General features: G+C 40.2%; 2 protein-coding genes and 1 pseudogene across 2 annotated transcripts; 2 read left to right on the top strand and 1 right to left on the bottom strand.

Annotated features, from left to right (window-relative positions):
- The first annotated feature begins 6,788 nt into the window (after positions 1 to 6,788).
- LOC112084460 lies at positions 6,789 to 7,166 on the top strand. The gene has a single exon (XM_024153596.1). It carries the CDS (start codon positions 6,789 to 6,791, stop codon positions 7,164 to 7,166), a length of 378 nt encoding a protein of 125 aa, XP_024009364.1.
- Positions 7,167 to 13,393: 6,227 nt separating this feature from the next.
- On the top strand, positions 13,394 to 16,682 carry LOC112084459. Its single transcript, XM_024153595.1, has 3 exons — positions 13,394 to 14,701; positions 14,807 to 15,028; positions 15,705 to 16,682. Exons 1-3 carry the CDS (start codon positions 13,394 to 13,396, stop codon positions 16,680 to 16,682), a joined length of 2,508 nt encoding a protein of 835 aa, XP_024009363.1.
- Positions 16,683 to 19,926: 3,244 nt separating this feature from the next.
- LOC112084458 overlaps positions 19,927 to 21,045 on the bottom strand; it is a 9,748-nt pseudogene continuing 8,629 nt past the window's right edge.

The following is a 21,045-nucleotide window of genomic DNA, read 5'->3' as shown; positions in this document are numbered from 1 at the left end:
AGACGATAGTCTTCATCTTCGAGGTAGTGCCCTTCATATTCATCCTCATATGCTAAAACTATGTTGCAAGGAAGTACCTCATTTTCTTCTTGAGATGTTTTGGAGCTGATAGCATACACCGTTTGCTCATGAAGAGGGGTTTGACCATCCCAGCAGATGTATCAAATAAGCATTGGCCTGTAGGAGTGGAAAAGGGCTGAAAGGTATCTGACGGAGCATTTGCCGCAGGTAGAGGCTTCACGACCGCGGGTGGGGAGGGTTTTGTCGCGGTCAGGATGCTCACGACCGCGGCTGGAAGCTTGTTGGCCGCGGTCACGAGAGTTCCAACCGCGGGAAAGAGGCTCCGAGTTGTTTCCTCTGTTTCGTCTGCTCCTTTGCCATCTGAGCTGATTTCTGCACCTTCTAACTCTGTTTCCTCCTCTTTTAGGCCAAGATCTTTAATGAGAAGCGTCGAACCATTCGTTTCACGTCCTTGCATAAGCTTTTCGACCTTCTCTTCGATTTCATCGAGAGCATAGACTACTTTGTCCACGGTTGAGTCTATTTCCTCTGTTTTGTCTTGAACCTTGTGTACTCCATCCCAAATCTCTTCCACGTAGGAATAGGTTTGGTTGTTATGGTCGTTAATAGTCTCTTCTACTTCATCAAGTTTGATCTCTAAGGTGCGGATGTTCCCACTGGCTTTGCGAATGCGAACTTCGTTTTCTCCAACTCGTCCTTCGACTACTTCTATCCTCTCCTTAATGGTTTCAGCACCCTTGTTTAGTTGAGTTTCGATGGTCTTGACTTGAGCTGAAAGATCTTCAAGCTTTCTGTTAAAGCGCATTGACAAGTCGTCAATTTTCTCGTGGATTGTGGATCTAGATCTCGCTTGAACGTCGAATAGGTGCAAGACCACCACTTCTAGTGTTTTCAATCAGTGAATGAGTTGGACGTTTTCATCTTGGTGAGGCAAACGACGAGCAGGTTGTTCAGGGTTGGCCATTGGAGGTGCGCAGGGCTCCTTCTGGAACGTTCTGTAGTCTTCGCTTTGAGTTTTTCCGTAGAGATCTCGCAGATACTACTTCTCTCTGCGTCTGGTGGCTTCAGGAGTGTTATAGAAACCTTCCTCATAGTGTATTCGATTTATAGGATCCATATCTTCTGAAATGGAAACAAAATAACCGTAAAATGGAAATATGCAGAAAAGGGGGTTCTAGAGTCGATTTACCAACTTTTCTCGGGGTTTTGCAGAAAAGAAAACGCGTGCCTTCCCCGGCAACAGCGCCAAAAACTTGATGTTGTGGTGTTTGTGGGTTTTCAAGTTTTACCCTAAATGAAATCAATAGCCGCAAGTGCACAGCTGATCGATTGTAGTACTTAGGGATCGAATCCACAAGGAAGGAGGATCTTTTCCTGCAAAAAGCCTTTGAAATAAGTATAAAGTAAGGAAGTCTAGAACCAAAACGGTTGTGTGGGGGTTTGGTAGTGTGTTTTAAAATGTAAAAACGAAATCTTAAAAGAAAATACGGGAATTAAATGACCTAATAACTAAACTTAACGAAAATGAATAAATGAGAAAAACAGATATTCTAATTGCTTAAATGAAAATTAACTAAAAAGGAATGAGAATATTGAACTAAAGCTTGAAATAAAAACGGTGTAAATCAATAGGAAAGAAGGCGTTGGGGTTCAGGGAAGTTTTTTCAGGGGTACGAACGATTCAAAACATTGCTAGAGAGTAAATTTGATAAGATCTTAGCTTAAACTTTCGAACTGGAGTCACGGACGTATGAATACGCCACTGTCGTGATCATAGACAACTATCTCTCTCAACCCTGACCAGTAGGTTTCCACTCTGGCCATGGAAGAGAAGAGATGCATTATGTTTAAGACTCGTCAGCATTCACAAATCGCCCATAGGTAGGTTTCCACTCCTATGTTTGTTTTGCTCTCCCAAACTATATCTGACACCGGATGAACACTTTCGTGTCACCAAGCATCTGGATCAGATTGTAGTTCATGACGCTACTCTCATGCAGTAAAAACGAATTCAGAAGAAAAAGTTCTAAGATTTGGCTCAAAAGAACATGGAATCCTCATCGAACATATAAATCCCCATCGAAAATCCCTTAATCCAACAATAGAACTACTCAGACATAATGAACGAAATCAAAAACAGAGTATTAATAAGTAGAATAGAAACCAAAATTGAAAAAGAAAGAACAAGGGTTCAAGAGAACAAATCTCTCTCTCTCTAAAAGCTAAAGCAAAAACAATAAAAGTATGAAGTAAAAATTCGGTGGTCTATTGATAGATTCTCGATTAGGGTTCCTAAAACATGTATTTATAGTGCTCTGGACGTCACTTAGGGTTTCTCCAAATGAGAGAATCATTGTGGGCTTCAGAAATGGGCTTTTGGGCTTGGAGTTGGCTTGCCGCGGTCGGGAGTGCTGTGACCGCGGGGAATGAGTGGTTTGCCGCGGTTGGGATGCTTCTGACCGCGGGAAATGGCTGAAATCTGGTTTTCTATCCATTTTGTTAAGTTTTTCCCTAAGTTACCTGAAAAGAGTCTTGGAACTACAAATACTAGAAAAACGTAATAAAAGTACTTAAAAGCAATTAAAAACATAGAAAAAGTATTTCTAAACGATCCATAAAAGTGGTCAAAATACGGTGTTATCATCGAGTAGTTCATGACTAGATTCGGATTTTTGATGTTCTCAACATAGAAATCTTCTAAAAATCGGTTTTAATGGGCAATTTCCATGTCAAACCTATAGGTTACCTAATACTAATCACTAATCACACAAGACTTAATCAGATTCATCAATTTTTCTGTTCCAAATTCGATTTTTATGAAGCATGTAGAATCCAAATTTCAAAAATCTCAATTTCTCTTAAACTAGGTGTTAAAATTGATTTTTAGATAACCTAAAAGGATAATCTACTGTTCTTAAGCTATTTCCACCATCAATAAACCAAGATTTGGGCTTTTTAAGAAAACCCTAAGTTCTAAAATCAAGTAAAAATGGAGAGTTTGAGCTTCATACCTTGCTGGAAAGAGAGATTTGATGACAGATTTGAAATCAGCTTTGAAAAATAGTGAGGTTTGTGCCAAGAATCTCTTAAAAAGCTCAAGAATTGAAAAAAAAAGGTTCTATCTCCTAAATCTCCAAGTCTTTTGGAAGAGAAGAGAAGAAAGAGTTTTGATCCAAAAAGTGCATTTCTTTTCTTTAAAAAGCGTTTTTGTAGCAAAAACGGAAAATTTCCGAGAATTTTTAAGTTTACGGGAACTAACATTTCTTGTCTTGCACGCAAGGAAGGTTTAAAACTTACGGAAAATCTTAACGGACCTTACCAGGAATGCTCCAGAAATCACCGGGAACTCCGAAAAGTGGTGGAAATCTGCATCGTCACCTCAACAACCAACGGCTGCGGTCAGGAGACTCGCGACCGCGGCAATTGAAGGCTCGGCCGCGGTCACATTCACGGTGCCGCGGTCGATGCACCTTTGGCCGCGGGTTGGTTGGTCACGACCGCGGCTCTTTCTCCTGCGGCCTTTGTCCAACTTTCTGGTCTTTGCCGGGCCAAGCAGCTAAAAACCTACCCTTTTCTTCTTGGTTTTTCTAATTTTCTGATTTTTTTTTTGTGTTTTTTAGTCTTATAAAATACCTGAAACTTAAAAGAAAAAGAAAGCATAAATTGTAAAAAGGAAAAGGAAACTAAAAGAAAAAGTACCTAAATGGGTTGCCTCCCATTAAGCGCTTTTGTTTTAAGTCGTTTAGCTCGACGTAGGCATGAAAAATCAGGCTGATTTGAATGGCACTCCACTTGATGTGTCCTTATCACTCCCGGTCGTTGGAGGTTTTACTTCTTCTCCTTGAGGAGCCGTCTTCTTTCCTTTAAAACCTTTTTTGTGTTTTCGATTCGCTCCTGGATTTGGTCCTCACTAGTTTTTGTTGCATCTGGTGGAATGATGATCTTGATCTTCGCAAAAGCTTTCGGCTTCTCTTTTTCTTTCTCTTTGGGCCTGTTTCCCTTGCTTGGAAAATCGTCTAAGATAGTCGAGTAGTACCTTCTGCGATCCACATTGAGGAAAACAGCATGTGGGTTTGTGTGATTGATTACTGCTCCTACGGTAGCTAGGAATGGTCTCCCGAAAATGAGTGGCCTCTCCTTGTCTTTATCCATCTCCAGGACTTGGAAATCTGCTGGAACTTGGTTTGTTCTCATCATGCTGCAGATTTCTTTAAAGAGCTCGATATGGTCCATTGTGTGTTCGGAAGGAACTCCATGGAATTGGTTTTGCTTCACCAATGAGATGATTTGAGGCTTGACTTCAAACTCATCCGGTTCGGAAATGGAACTTGGATTGCAGATCGGTTCTGAAAATTTTGAGTAGGTGCATCGAAATCAGCTATGCGATGGTTCCTGGTTTGTCTTCGGTGTTGATTTGCTGGCTGTACAGGGCGGTTAACGCGCCCATTCGGCTGCATTCCTTGGTGGTCACCATCGGCTGCATTGATGGGTGCATCAAGGTCTTCACGCTCTTCTCTCTCGCGGTTCTGGTGGTTTATTGGAGGAACCACATCCTCCTCTCCATCTTGTCGAGCATGATCACCTCCTCTGTGATCATTCTCTTCATTTTCTCCATGTTCGGACCCGTCTTGGTCCATATTTAAAGCTTGGTTAATAGGATCTCCAGGCTGGTCGTCGTTGGCCATTCCTTGCGTTCGTCTAAGTCTTCGAAGTTCTCTTTCATGTCTGTCTATCTCGTCTAGAATTGGAATGTTTTCTACAGGTCTGCGCCTGGTATTCATGCAATTCAGAGAAAAACAAAAGAAGGGAAAAATAATTCAGCAAAACTTTAAGAAAGAACTAGAGATCAGGTGTCTAGAACAGAAGTTAAAACAAGAAAAATAGCAAAAGGCAGCGAAACAAATCCCCGGCAACGGCGCCAAAAACTTGATTGTGTGTCAACTGCGTGAGGGAACAAGTTTTACCCTTAAGAAAACAAATGAAAGCCGCAAGTGCACCGCTAATCAGTTGTAGTATTTAGGGATCGAATCCACAGAGATTTGTGTGCCTGGTATTCTTCTACGGTTTTTAACTTTATGTCTAGACTAGATTGGTTTTAAAGGTTGGTTGTTTATCACGAATTAAACTAAAACTTAAAGAAAGCAAATAAATCTATCCTAGAAAGCAAGTAGAAAAATCGAATGGAAAGCAAGTAAAGCAAGTAAATATCAAACTAAGGCAATTGAAATGCAGATCTAAATAAACAAGTAAAATCGATTGGTTTTTAAACTATGGCTAAAAACGCTGAGTTTTTGGGAACTCTACGGGATCATAATCGGTTTTAACACTAAGGTAGATAGATTGGGATTGACGGATATCGATATATAGGGTTCTAGAGCTAGAGTACGGCGGTATGACTACGTCACTGTTGTGATCATAACCAACTGTTTCTCGCAACCCTGACCAGTAGGTTTCCACTCTGGCCCTGGAAGGGAGAGAACGCAAGAGCTGCAAAACACTCGTCAATATTCACGATCTCGCCGCAGGTAGGTTTCCACTCCTACGGAATAATCGCCTGTTTCATTCTAGGGCTGATACTTAATGAAAACTTTCGCAACACTAACTATCTAGATCAGATACTAGGTGATCAATCAAGCATACATGCAATAAGAACAAGAATAAACAGAGAAAAAAGTTGAAATCCCAGATCTATAAACCTAGATGTCTTAATTGATTATGAGAGCCCCTTTCGGGAACCCTAAGCCCAACTCGGGATCTACTCAGACATGGCTGAGGTCGACATCATCATTGGTTTTAATAAAAGTAATAAAAAACAGTAAAGAAATAAGATGAAAAACTCGGACTTGAACAATCTTCTACAAAAATCCCATAAAAACGGCTAAAGGAAAAAGGGTTTCTGTAAAGTATGAAGGGTTCTTCTAAAAACGACATAAATGACAAGTATTTATAGTCTTCAATACTCCATGGTCTCTAGGGTTCCGGAATTGAGGCTGAGAATGACTTTGGGCTTCAAAAATATGGGCTTTAGTTTGGAGTTTGACGGCCGCGGTCGGGAGTGACGTGACCGCGGGGAATAGGTGGTTGGCTGCGGTTGGGAGGCTTGTGACCGCGGGAAATGAGCTGTTGGCCGCGGTCGCGTGACTTGCTGGCCACCTTCGAGTGGCTCCGGGGCTAATGGAATATCTTGAGATCCAATCGTTGGAATGTCTCCAAACCAAGTGCATTTGAAAGCTGGTTGATTCTTCTATACGTTGTCCAATTTTGAGGGTGATCAAACGGTGAGAAGGTCTTCGTCTCTCCATGAGAGTTCTAACGGTCTGCATTTATCCAAAAGAGTCTTTTTGTTCCAATTTGTGCCTCTTTATCCCAAATTACCTGAAAAGTCTTTTAAAATCCGAAAACATAGAAATCCTTTGAAAACCTTTGAAAATGGAGTAAAAACACCTGTAAAAAACATTAAAGTGATCCATAAAAATTGTCAAAATTCGGTGTTATCACAATTCATCCTGCATTGCTTTTCTTGAGAATATAAGATTAGGTTTAGTTTAGGATTCTTAACCAAAAATTCCAAAATTTTTATTGGTTTATGACTTTGCTTACTTCCCAGTTTGTTGTTTCTCGCAGATTAGACATCCTCCCTGTGGATCAACACCCTAAGTCCTACAACGTACATCTGTGCACTTGCAGACACTAGGGTTTTATAAATTTAAAACTTTTGGAGGACCAACAGGCTTTTTAAAAAACAACCCTAGGCCTGCAAGCCCATCATGAAGTTGCTGAATTTTGATGTCAAAAGTGCTCATGAGAGGAGAACAATGCAGCGGCACGAGCTTGAAGAAATTAGGCATCTGGCTTATGACAACTCGAGGATCTACAAGTATAGAACCAAGGCTTACCATGACAAGAGGATCTTCAATAGAAACTTTGCACCAAACGATCAGGTGCTGCTGTTTAATTCTCGGTTGAAGTTTTTTCCTGGAAAGCTGAGATCAAGGTGGTCTGGACCTTTCACAATCAAAGAGGTTCGACCATATGGAGCTGTAGTGTTGCTGGACACTAAAGGAGGAGAGTTTGTTGTCAATGGGCAGAGATTGGAGCCATACCTCGCAGGCCCAAACGTTGAAGACGATGCTCCTCAGGCCTAAATGGCTAACCAAGTCAAGCTAGTGACTTAAACCAAATGCTTGGTGGGAGGCTACCCAGCGGTAAGAGTTTATAACTTGTGTCTTTACTTTCTTTGCTACTAACTTTTGGTTTTGTTTTTATTCCTTTTTATCAAAATAGAAATAAAAAGAACAGGTAAGAAGGTTTCCATCGTGGAGAAAGGATGTGAGGAAGAAGAATGAGCAACCAACCGGAGCACCCACTCCATCTGCTGGGTTAGCTGCTCACCTAGTCGGAGCACCTGCTCCACAGGGTGCTTGCCACGGAGAGAGACGACGAAGGAGCACCCTATTTCATTCGGAACATCGGCTCTGCCAAGGCGCTCTACATGCACGAACCAAGTAAGTTTTCTGGGCATTTCTCTAGCTTATTTTCACACCGTGGATGGTGTGCAGTAGGGTCATGTCTCTGTTTACTTCTTTCTTTTGCTTTCTCTCTTTTAGTATTTTCTTTGAGCCAGTTTTCATTTTGTTTCTTTGAGTTAGTTTGTTTCATGAGTCAAGTCAAAAGTTGTGGGAACTAGCTGTGATGAGTTTAGACCATTTGTGAATTTTGACCATTTTTTTCTAGTGACCAGTCTAGATCTGACTAATGAAAAATACAAAGGCTGACAGGCTAACTAGAGGCGTCCATGTTTCTGACAGAATCCATTGACCTGAGCTGATTTCTGAGCTTTTTTAACCTCATTGATGTGATCGGTGTTCATAGGGCTTGACTCCGCATTCATACCTGACAAACAAGGACATGTGTGATGAAAAGATTGGTACTCCTCTCCCTTATTCTAAGCATTAACTAAAAATGAAAAAATTAGATGATTTTCTTCCAAAGTAAAGGGGTAGGAAAATTTCTCGGAACCTCACTATTTTACTTTAGAAGAAGTGATCACACAAGGATTGGAAGTGAGGGGTAGAAAAGTTTCCCGTGATCCCATTATTCACCTACGACCTTGATAAAAAAAAAGAGCTTGCAAATGAATAAGACTGAGGGAGAGGAAGAGTACCTTTGTGTCGTGGTATAATATGGGAATGAGTCTAGAACGTCTTTGGCATTGGTTTCATCGGTGAGACCCAGCGATGGATATTATCGTGAAACTATGGATTTAATCTGGGAAGCTGCGAATGTCTGCGGAGAAGTACATGGTGGTTCGATTTGGATTGATGTTGCAACATGTGGTCCGCAGGTTGTGGTCAAATTTACGGTCTTCTGAGTCTTTGCAAGTTCCCACCATTGTCCAATAATTTTTTCAGGAACTAGATTTTACTTTGTTTGAGGACAAACAAAGATCTAAGTCCAGGGGAGTTGATAAGTAGCGATTTTGACTCATTATAACCCGTGTTTACTGAACTTTTTAGGAGTCTTTGGAGTCTTCTTCAGATCGATTCAGGTATCTAGGAGGCCTTAAGCAAGGATTGGAGCAGCTGGAGCTTTTGATGTAAAGAGGAGTTGAAGCTGAGCAAAAAGGGCCCAATTCACATGCAAATCGATCATTTTTAGTCGGAGCACCTGCTCCCGACTAACCCATTTCATGGAACACCTGGTCCAACCTCCGGAAAAAATAAGAAAAACGATTTTTACTTAGTTTTGGGACGCAAGGAAGAGAATAAAAAGGGGAACCGCCTCAGAAACAAACACACGTTCTATCACGCTTTATTTTTTTACATTCTCTAGACCTTTTGGAGTTTTGGCTTGTAAGATTTGGGAGAAGAATTCCTACAACACTTGAAAAGAATTTTGAACCCTTTTTATCTCTGAGTTTTATTCATGAATTTCTTTTCATCTCTTGCTGTTTTTTTTTCGCCATGTCTGAGTAGATTCTCTAGCTAGATTAAGGTTTTCAAGGGATTTTCATAAGTTAGTAAATTGAATGCAAATAGGGCTTAATATAGATTGTCTTCACCATTTTTATTCTTAATGCTTAGGTTGAATTGATCACTCAATCTGCGATTTTGGGTTAACCTGTTCACCAAAAGTGTAATAGGTTGCTAGAAAAAACTTTGGTGAGCGATTTGTCCTTTGCCAACGGCAGTTAATGTTAAGGAAAATCGTGAACAGATCAAACCTGCTATTTAATACTTGTCTACGATTTCTAGGTTCAAACGACAGTTTAGAATTTAGGTTGTTAGACAAAGTTGTCGATGCCACGACAGTGGGTCCATATGCATTTATATTTGAGTTCGAGACTTGCTAACTGTGTCCTGAATAGTCATTCGATTTCTATCTTTGAAATTCCTGCGAATTGCCTTAGTCTAGTGTTTGTTTTAATCAAATTTTAGTTGTCATTTGTGTTCTTTTACTTGTCACAAAATTTACAATCAAGTAATCTTTTCTCTTAGCTTTGTTTCAGTCCTGTAGAGTCATAGAGTAACACTGGTCCTCTGGATTTCGAATCTTTTACATTACAATCTCAAGCTGTTCTATTGCAGTAGAGACTAGGAGATAATATCCAGTGAACTAATAATCTTCTCGATTAAGATTTCAACCAGATGAATATTCATCCTAGTCAGAATGCTTCAACATTCAATGTTTCAGTTCTGGAACTAGACTGTGTTAATGCCACACATTCAACATACAATGGTCAGAAGCCTCGTCTTGTATAAAGTCATTGTGATTATAATGGTCTTACTGTTGATAAGTGTTACAAGATACACAGATACCACCTGGTTTCAAGCACAAGGGCAAACCGAACTCAGCAGAAAAGAAACCTGAGTCGTCTAAACCAGTTGTTGCTAATCTTACTCTAGCCAACACTCAACCGGATGGAAACAACACAGAAAGTATGATCAAGACATTCTTGAAGGATCAAATTCAGAAACTCATTGCTACTTCAATTCTTAGCTACCGTCCTCCATTGATCCCACTGTTCCTCCAACTTCTGGTGGTACGATAAGAGCTCTTCCTGGTATGGCTATCTCTTCAAATACTCTTCATTTTGTTGGAATTTTAAGGGCAATAGGAAATGCTTTATCATCTAGATCATGGATTGTGGATAGTGGTGCTACTCATCATGTTTCACATGATAAGAATTTGTTTGTAAGCATGAACACCTCTGTGAATAACTCGGTAACATTACCTACTGGTTTAGATATAAAAATTGTAGGCATTGGACAGATTCAACTGAATCCATCTTTGATGCGGAACAATGTCCTCTATATACCTGATTTCAGACTAAATCTCCTAAGCGTAATGAAACTGACAAGGGATTTAAAATAGAGAGTCATACTTGATGAATTTACTTGTCTGATACAAGATCTTACCAAGGGATTGACAATTAGTCAGGATGAACAAATTTCAAACCTATACGTTCTGGATAGTGATCGCATTGATGAGTCTACTTCACTACAAGGATAATACAAAACAAATCTTGTTATTGATTCAGAGTTATGGTATAATAGACTAGGGCATCCATCTGTATCTAAAGTAGATTTACTTACAGATGTACTGAAAATAAAACAAAGAAATAAAGACCCATTTCATTGTTCTATTTGACCTCTTGCCAAACAAAAGCATCTCTCATATAATTCTCAAAACAATATATGTGATAATGCTTTTGATCTGATTTATATTAAAATATGGGGATCTTTTTCTGTGTCTGCAGTTGAAGGATACAGGTACTTCCTCACAATCGTCCATGATCACACCAGAGTAACTTGGGTATTCTATTAAGAGCAATGTCCGACGTTCTAACAATATTCTCTGATTACTTAAAAATGGTGGAAACACAGTATGGTACTGTTGTCAAGGGAGTACGATCAGATAATGCCCCTGAACTGAAGTTTGTTTATCTATTCAAGGAAAAAGGCATAACAGCTTACCATTCATGCCCAGAAACCCCAGAACAAAACCCTATCTTCGAAAGCAAGCATCAGCACATCCTAAATGTTGCTAGATCCCTCATGTTTCAAGAAAATATGCCACTAGAATACTGGGGAGATTGTATTCTAACTGTCGTGTTTCTGATCAACAGACTCCCAACACCTCTTTTGAAAAACAAGTCACCATATCAGGTTCTAACTTCTAAACGCCCTGATTATAATGGTTTGCGTGTATTTGGTTGTCTAGCTACTGCTTAAAAGAAAAGAACTAAGTTTCAACCACGTGCAAAAGCATGTGTTATCCTTGGCTATCATTCTGGATACAAACTGCTTCACTTGGAAACTCAACTGATACACATTTCACGAAATGTAGACTTTCATGAGGACATTTTTCCATTTGCAAAGGAATCTTTTAACACCGATCCAGATTGTTTTGATGTTGATACACCTGCAGCACTATCTACCTCTGAAAAGGGTGAATGTTCTGAGCGTACAGGGAGCTTTGATCTCCATCCTATAGGAGACAGCGTTCACTCTTCTTCAAACGAGACAGATGTAGTTGCTCAGTCAGACTCTCCAAGTATCAACAAACATTTAACAAAGCTTCCTGCATATCTTCAAGACTACTACTGCAATATAACTGAAACGGATATTCCATATCCCATTGCTGTATATATGTCCTACAACAAATTCTTGGATGATTACAAAGCTTATATGTGATCTGGGACTCTTCATTCAGAACCGTCCTCATTCAGAGAAACCAAGAAATTTGATGAATGGCTCAAAGCAATGAATGAAGAGCTGATAGCTTTGGAACGATCTCAGACCTGGACCATATGCTCTTTACCAGCTGGTAAACACGCCATAGGCTGTAAATGGGTTTACAAAGTTAAACTGAATGCTGATGGTAGCTTATAACGCTACAAAGCTCGACTTGTAGCAAAGGGCTACACACAGGAAGAAAGAGTGGATTTTGCAGATACCTTCTCTCCAGTAGCAAACATGACGACAGTCAAGACATTATTAGCAGTCGCAGCTGCAAAGAAATGGAGCCTTGATCAACTAGACATCTCAAATGCCTTTCTTAATGGTGATCTAACTGAGGAAATATACATGACTCTTCCTCCAAATTATACACCACGGCAAGGAGAATGTCTTCCTCCGAATGCAGTTTGTAGACTTCAAGAGTCTCTTTACTGCTTAAAACAGGCCTCAAGGCAGTGGTTTCTCAAATTCAGCAATACTCTCTTGAAGCTTGAATTACATAAATCACACGATCACACTTTGTTTGTGAGAAATACTGCAGGAATATACATGGCTGTCTTAATATATGTCGATGATATTATCATCACCAGCAATAACACAGAAGATGTGTCTAAGCTGAAACAAGATTTTCAATCATCCAACTTCCCGTATTTGCATTGGGATATTTAATCAAACTAAACTTTACAGATCTGAGATCAAAGCTCATTGTGGCATGATTCATAGCCAAAGGTATAAAAGCTTCGTAGTAAATGACACCATTGATGCATCGCAAAGGAGCTGTAGTAGGTAAATGCTTAGGGATACCTATGGATATTATTTTCCATGATTCTTGAACTCCTCACAGTGTAAATATGCCAATCTTTCCGAATTTGAAAATGCATAACGCTTTGTATATACCATCAAACAGATCATATCCCAAGAAAGATCATATGTTTGCATCCCATTCAGCTGGCTTATATAAACTAAAGACGCGTCTCATGGTTGGGTTCCAAAATCTCAAACCGTGTAGATTTTTTCAAGCAAATCAAGCAATTGACGGAATCATAACGGCTGTGATAATCATTAACATATAGTATATTCTCCATTTGATCAGGATAAGGTTCTTCGGGTTTATTCTGGTGTAACAGAGAAGAGAAAACGAAAAAGCTTGTTATTAGGATATTCTATTTCCATGTATAACTTAGAGAATATCCTCTTGTAATGTGTATAAATAGAGGTCTTATGACCCAAAGTAATACAACAGAAAATACCATAAACCTAATTTGTCATGGTATCAGAGCTTTTGATCTGAAAGACCTAAGTTTTTTTTTGGTTGACGGCGCTAGTCTCTCGACAAGTGCTGTCTCCACAGTTTTTTTCTCTTTTCTTCTTCGTCTATCAGTGCTCTGTTCTGCGACTTTGAAACAGAGCTTCTTCTGCTCTCCGACGACGCCTTCTCCAAGCGCTCGTCTTCCTCTTCGACGACACCTCCTCCAAGGGTTCGTCTTCCTTCAACGAAAGCTTCTCCAAGTGCTCGTTTTTGTTGGACGACGCCTCCTTCTCCAAGTGTGCGTCTCTGTTTTTTTGGTTTCAAAACAGAGTCTTCTTTGTTCTTCGACGACGACGTCTCTTTCCCTAATCGGAGAATAACGATGGCTATGGTTACCAAGGAAGCTCAGTACAAGACAATCTCGCCCTTTGATCTCACATCAGGCGACAATCCCGGTGCCGTAATCTCACAGCCTCTCCTAAACGGCTTGAATTATGAAGAATGGGCTCGCAATCTGCGTATGGCCCTCAGCTCAAGGAAAAAATTCGGTTTTCTGGATGGGAGCATCCAAAAACCAAAAGATGACGACCCAAAGCTTGAAGATTGGACTGCCAACAATCACCTTCTCATCGGTTGGATCAAACTCACGATTGAACCGCGTCTTCGTTCCTCCATCTCCACTCGCGAGGTTGCAAAAGACTTATGGGACATCATTAAGAAACGTTTTTCTGTGAAGAGTGGTGCTCGCCTTCAGCAGCTTCGAAACTCTTTAGCCACTTGCAAACAGAACGGATCTTCCGTCGACGACTATTTTGGTCGTTTAACCAAGATTTGGGATGCAATTGAGGAGTGTATGTCCTCTAAACGCTGCACATGTGGGAAGTGCGAATGTGATCTCAACACGGCGCACGACAAAGAGAAAGAGATTCTTCGGGTCCATGATTTTCTCGCAGGGCTCGATGATTCTGTTCATGGGGTCATCCGATCTCAAGTTTGCGTTGTTTCTCCTCTTCCGGACTTGGACACCGTTTACCAGACGATTCTGCAAAATGAAACAATCCGTATGAATGTTGATCCGACGATGCCGGTCATGGGTTTTGCTTCCCAAGCTGCTCCTGCATCTCGTTCTTCCCAAGTTTGGACTCGGGATATTGCTTCTGGAGGTGGATCTCAGAATCGTGACCCTTCTCGTCTTTGTTCGGTATGTGGCAAGATGGGTCATGACTCGACTTCATGCTTCAAGGTGATTGGTTACCCGGAATGGTGGCAAGATAAATCGCGTGGTCGAGGTGGTGGCAAGGGTTCCTCTCGTGATTCTGCAGCTCCTGGTCGTGTTACTCCTCGTGCAAACAGCACGCAGATTCCTTCAGCTAACTCTGCTGCAATGGGAACGACTGCTTTGATCACAGATAATGATCGAGTTGGTTTGGCAGGTCTTACGGATGAACAGTGGAGTGTGGTGCAGCGGATAATCAATGCTGGTAAATCTGCTGCAAATTCAGGGGGTAAGAACATCGATAATATATGGATTTTAGACACAGGAGCTACACATCACATGACTGGACGTATTGACTTGTTGACCGATATTCGGGATATCTCTCCTCTCTCAGTGATTTTACCAGCCGATTCGGATGCATATGCATCAAAACAGGGGACTGTTCATCTGACTTCTGGATTATCTTTGCAGAATGTTTTCTATGTCGAAGGATTTCACACAAACCTGATTTCCTTTGGACAGCTTACGACAGATAATTTTTTGGTTGGACAAGTTACTGACAAGTTGATGATTTTGCAGGATCGCGCCTCGAGGATGCTGATTGGAGCGGGTGAACGAGAGGGAGAGGGACTATACCGGTTTCGGAGCATTGAAGAAATGGCAGTGTTTCAGACAAGTATTTCTGCGGATATGGTTTTGTGGCACCATCGTTTAGGCCATCCTTCATCTCAGATCACTGGCATTGTTCCAGGCGTTAGTAGTTATTCTAGTAGTACGGAGTCTTTACTTAAAAAGTGCGATGTATGCCTTAGAGCTAAACAAACTCGGCAAAGTTTTCCAGAAAGTTTGAATAATGCAAAAGCAGTTTTTGATTTAATACATGTTGATTTGTGGGGGCCTTATCGGACAACAGCTTTTTGTGGCTCTAGATATTTCCTAACGATAGTGGATGACTATTCTCGAGCTGTTTGGCTTTATCTTCTCACCGATAAGACCATGGTTTCACAACAGATTCGTAATTTTCTTTCGATGATTGAGCGACAATTCACCACCAAAGTCAAAACCATACGGAGCGACAATGGGAGTGAATTTTTGTGTATGACACAATTTTTCCGGGAAAATGGCATTCACCATGAGACATCCTGTGTTCATACACCACAACAAAATAGTCGTGCTGAGAGGAAGCATCGACACATTTTAAATGTTGCCCGAGCTCTCAGATTTCAGGCGAACCCCGATTGAGTATTGGGGAGAATGTATATTAACTGCAGGATATCTCATCAATCGCACTCCTTCGGTTCTGCTTCAGAATCAAACACCTTTTGAACGACTATATGGACACCCTCCAAGTTATAAACACCTCCGTGTTTTTGGATGTCTTGCTTATGCTCATAATCTGGATCACAAAGGAGACAAGTTTGCTTCCCGAAGTAGGAGATATATGTTCTTGGGTTACCCTTATGGAAAAAAGGGCTAGAGGCTGTATGACTTGGAGCGCCATATCATCTTCACATCTCGTGACGTTATTTTTCACGAGACAGAGTTTCCATTTACTCACTCTACCTCGGTGGCAATTTCTAATGATGATATGCTTCCTTCTCCAATGACGAACATACCCGTTGACGATGGACCAGTTCTCACCGCTGACTCATTTGACGACAATGGTGACTCTGAACCTCCTGTCCCCGTTGTTGTTCCTACTCCTGTATCTGATACACCAGACTCTATTGCCGATAACAGTCTGGCACCGCCACCTGCTCAGATTCAAGAACAGCTTGGTAGGGGTTGTCGTACTAAGATCAGAAATGTCAAACTTCATGATTACGTTGTTGACACGATTTCAGGCATTCCTCCCCCTCTCTCTCTAGAATCGGGTTCACCTCCTCCTCAGTCATCCTCAGGTTCGCTTTATCCCCTCTCTAACTATGTTTCCATTGAATGGTTTTCCCCTAACCATCGTAAATTTGTAATGGCCTTGACCACGAACATTGAGCCACGTTCTTTTCTAGAGGCCATGAAACACAAACATTGGGAGAATGCAGTGAATTCTGAATATAACTCTCTTGAAGAATTACAAACTTGGCGTCTTGAAGACCTACCTCCCAATAAGAAGGCTCTCGGTTGTAAATGGGTTTTTACTACGAAATATCGCTCAGATGGAACTATTGAAAGGTATAAAGCGCGTCTCGTTGTTCGTGATGACCATCAAGAGGAGGGATTTGATTACGATGAGACTTTTGCTCCGGTAGCAATGATGAAAACGGTTCGTACGTTTTTGGATTATGCAGCGAAAAAGAACCACGAAGTTCACCAAATGGATGTTCATAATGCATTCCTTCATGGTGATTTGCATGATGAAGTTTATATGAAACTTCCTCCTGGTTTTCGTCCAGACGGTGAAACGAGAGTGTGTCGCCTACAAAAGTCGTTGTACGGTTTGAAACAAGCCTCATGATGTTGGTTTGCTAAACTGGCCGATGCACTTCTCGCTTATGGTTTCACTCAATCTCGTGCTGACTATTCTTTGTTTGTATACTCGAAGAATAACATATCTCTCCGGATTTTGGTTTATGTTGACGATTTAATCATCTCAGGCAACACTTCCGAGGCGATCAAATCTTTTAAAGATTATTTGTCTTTGTGTTTTCGCATGAAAGACCTTGGTGCTGTCAAATACTTCCTTGGTTTGGAAGTTGCTCGTGGTCCATCTGGTATTTATATTTGTCAACGCAAATACGCAACCGAAATCGTGGAAGAAATGGGTTTACTTGGTTCCAAACCAGCAGGTTCTCCCCTTGATCAGAATCATACATTAAGTCTGGCTGAGGGTCCATTACTTGCTGATCCAGAACGTTATCGTCGTTTGGTGGGACGACTCATTTATCTTTCTGCGACACGACCTGATCTTGCGTATTCAACCCATGTGCTCTCTCAATTTATGCATGCACCCAAGGAGGCACATTAGCTTGCAGCGTTGAAAGTGGTACGTTACCTCAAGGGTACTCTGGGTCAAGGCATCCTTCTTCGAGCTGAAGACAATTTCCATGTCAGTGGTTGGTGTGATTCGGATTGGGCTGCCTGCCCCTTGACACGACGATCCCTCACAGGTTACATTGTTCAATTTGGTTCTTCACCTGTCTCGTGGAAATGTCAGAAACAAGATACGGTTTCTCGATCATCGACAGAGGCTGAATATCGAGCTATGACCGAAGTTACTGCAGAGCTTCGATAGATCAAAGCTTTACTCCGTGACATGGGATATGACCACGTCCAACCCATGTCACTTTTCTGTGACAGTAAACCAGCTCTCCACATTAGTGCGAATCCGGTTTTCCATGAACGAACTAAACACGTCGAAGTGGATTGTCATTTTATACGTGACGACATTCTTCGTGGCTTGATCGCACCTGTTCATGTCTCTACAAAGGACCAACTTGCTGATATTCTTACCAAAGCATTAGGGAAGAAGGAATTTGATGTTTTCTTGTCCAAGTTGGGCATTTCAAACTTGTATGCTCCAACTTGAGGGGGGATATTAGGATATTCTATTTCCATGTATAACTTAGAGAATATCCTCTTGTAATGTGTATAAATAGAGGTCTTATGACCCAAAGTAATACAACAGAAAATACCATAAACCTAATTTGTCACTTGTCGAGTTATCTGAAGAGTAGCAGAATACAGGGCCGTGATGGGGAGGACGGAGTCTGGAATGAGTTGATGAAATCTGGAGTGGTGGTTATGGACGACCAGAGCTTAGAGACGGCTCGTGATCTCACGATAGATTTTGCAGCAGGCAGTCTTGAGAGTATTTCGACGATTAAGTCGTGAGGAATATGGTCTGATTGACAACTATCATCTTCATGTGAAGATGATTGTAGTGTTCGCTCGAACTTTATCATCATCTTTTTTTTTTGTCTATGACTGCCGAATCGCTAAGCCCTGATTTGTTTATTAAAAGAAAATGAAAACCCTAGTTTGCTAAGCATTTTCTATGCATATATCAAATTCAAAAAAAAATAAAAATGAGTTGTCAAACCGGTTTATTTAATGTTTTACACATGCAAATAAAAACCTTAGATCGAAGTTATCAAACCCTAATTATTAACACGAATTAACCTTAGATTAGTGAACAATCATAACTCATTTTCATATGCACATATGTGTCAAACCTGTTCACTAATCTCCTTAACCTGACTGTCGCAAGTTATGATAAAAACCTACTATCATCAGAACTCAAATCCATATATAACACAACACTGATTATCTTGCACTATAACCACAAAAGAAGATCGAAGTAATGACGATAGATTGGCAAAGTTATAAACGTTTATTATTTACACAAAATGGTAGAAGAGATAGCATAATAGCGGAATATTTGAATCATGAAATTAAGTAATGGAAAACCAAAAAACTCAGAACTTTAATCAAAGAGAATTGTAAAAACAGTTGAATAGTTAATATTTTTCTTGGTTAACATAATTGAATGTTGGAACCCAATATTAATAAGCATTTGGACTTGTAATATTGAGTTTGTGTGTGAATAAGAAATGAAGTTTAATAAGCAAATGGGCCTTATAAATTCATTTGAGATTTGGGTTTAAGCCTATGGAAATGAAATGTTCCTATTGGCTATAACTAAAAGTGGAAGTTTAGTGGAAGTGTATTTGTCACACATTGCTCACCAAGGAGAAAAATCTCTAGTATATATATGGTCTTCTCACAATAAGGGTCAACAGCATTGTGGAAGTAAAATGGCGTTATGCAAAAACACCTACGCGCGCCGCCGCCGTCGCCGGTGCATGCCGGTGCCGGGCTCGGGCTCGGGCTCGTTGCTCATTTCATTTTTTAATTGGCTCTTAGGGCTCTTGGGCTCTTGGGCTCTTGGGCTCTTGGGCTTTATATAGTTGGGTGTGGGTCGTGGGCTTTTTAGTTCCTGCGTAATATTTTTTGCATATTGAAAGGATAAATCTTAGGAAATAAAAGATTGCGTCCAGATAATAACGGAATATTTCCGAATCCTTTTACTCGCGGAAATAGGAGAATATCTCGTAATATTCCTTTTCGCAAAAGCTTATTCCTTGCGGATCAAGCTGAACCTTCCAGTATAAATAGACGCCCTCTTCTCTCATTCTATATCATCGAATTAAGAATCGAATTTTCGAATACTCCAAACACACAGCAAATCCCTCTCGTCTTAATATCGTAAGTGTCTCGAGAGTTATAGCGTAGTATTTTAGTTCGCAGATTCTATTACGGGTGTTGCGTAATAGTCTCATCACGGTTGTATCCTGGGATTCAAAAATCGCAACAAACCGTCACACATATGGGCGATTTATTGAGTTAAAGAAAGAGATCATATCTCGACTCCGTGTTTTCGTCTGTTTTCAATCGGTTTTCAAACTCTCGTTTTAATCTCTTACCTTAACATATCGTTTATAATATTGCTATTTTCTATTCGTGATTTCAATCGGATTTTCGCGGTCTTACATTGAATAATTTCAACGACAAACTAGGATTTAGTAGATAGTGGAAGTTTTATAACTAGTTATAATTTTAATACGTGCTAAGAAAAACACTTGTAAAAAATTAAGAATTCATCAAAATATTGAGTCAATGTTTTTTTTTTTTTTGAATCAATGTTTTAAGTTGGGATAATGATTGATTATAAAGTAAAGATCATATTAAAATCTTTCTTACTATAACTTTAGTCCTGTTTCCCTATCGCGAAGAACTTGAGGAATTGAACCGCTACGATTGTTACCACTCAAGTTTTGTCCAAGTAGAGGAAAATTCATATGTCACAAATATGATTCATCATTCGTGTAAGCATGATTAGTGTAAGCATGATTAGTAAAGAAACTAAAGATCTTTATGACATGACCAACAAAGATTTCATAGATATGTGAAACTGGGGCACCATTTCACTCAAAGTGTTATGTGAAAAAAATCCCTGGGATGTGAAAAAACAATGAACCATTATTGGCTCTGTGTCCATATATCAAACATTTTTTAAAAATAAATGAACAGTAACAATCATACTTACAAAATTTCTAGATGTGTTAGATTCTGAAATTCAGTTAGTATGGTTCCAGTCAAGCCACTTGAAGATAAAGTTCTGGTTATTAAAGAACATATTTAAATTTTAGATTATATAGAATTTACAAATAAATTATTCTCGGTGGCGATGACATTCTACAATTCAATCCATCCCACGAGAATTGAATGGGAACACATGGGTTCTCCTTGCCAACCGATTCTATTCAATCCATAATCTATAAGTAGAGTTTGTTAAGTTTTCTAGACTTCCAACTTAAAACCAATTGGTGATAAGTGGAGAGGCCCAAATCTCTTAAATATTAGTGTTAGTCTCTTTAAACTTTCGATGTGGGATTCTAACACGCCCCCTCGAGATGATGGCTCTTGTTAGCCCATCTTGAACCGAATCTCACTTTAGGACCAATAATAAACCCTTCTTGGGCCACCTTTTTGGGGTCAACAAATGAGGTTCTGATACCATGTTAAGTTTCCTGGACTTCCAACTTAAAACTAATTGGCGATAAGTGGAGAGGCTCAAATCCCTTATATACTAGTGTTAATCCCTTTAAACTTCCGATATGGGATTCTAACAAGCAGAGCAAATACGAAGATCATGGAGGAATGAGTGATCTCGTCGCAGCAACAAGACCAAAGGAGGGAGGTTCTTCGACATCCATACAATATCCAACGTTAACCAAAGCATTTGGAAGAATCAAATTTAAAGAGATGAGAGATTTCATAGGAGTACAAGGCTTGTCAAAGATGGAGTTCAAGCTTAA

The sequence above is a fragment of the Eutrema salsugineum genome, unplaced genomic scaffold (assembly GCF_000478725.1).
Source record: "Eutrema salsugineum unplaced genomic scaffold, Eutsalg1_0 scaffold_4, whole genome shotgun sequence".
Taxonomy (NCBI): domain Eukaryota; kingdom Viridiplantae; phylum Streptophyta; class Magnoliopsida; order Brassicales; family Brassicaceae; genus Eutrema; species Eutrema salsugineum.
This window is presented reverse-complemented; position numbering and strand designations above follow the sequence as displayed.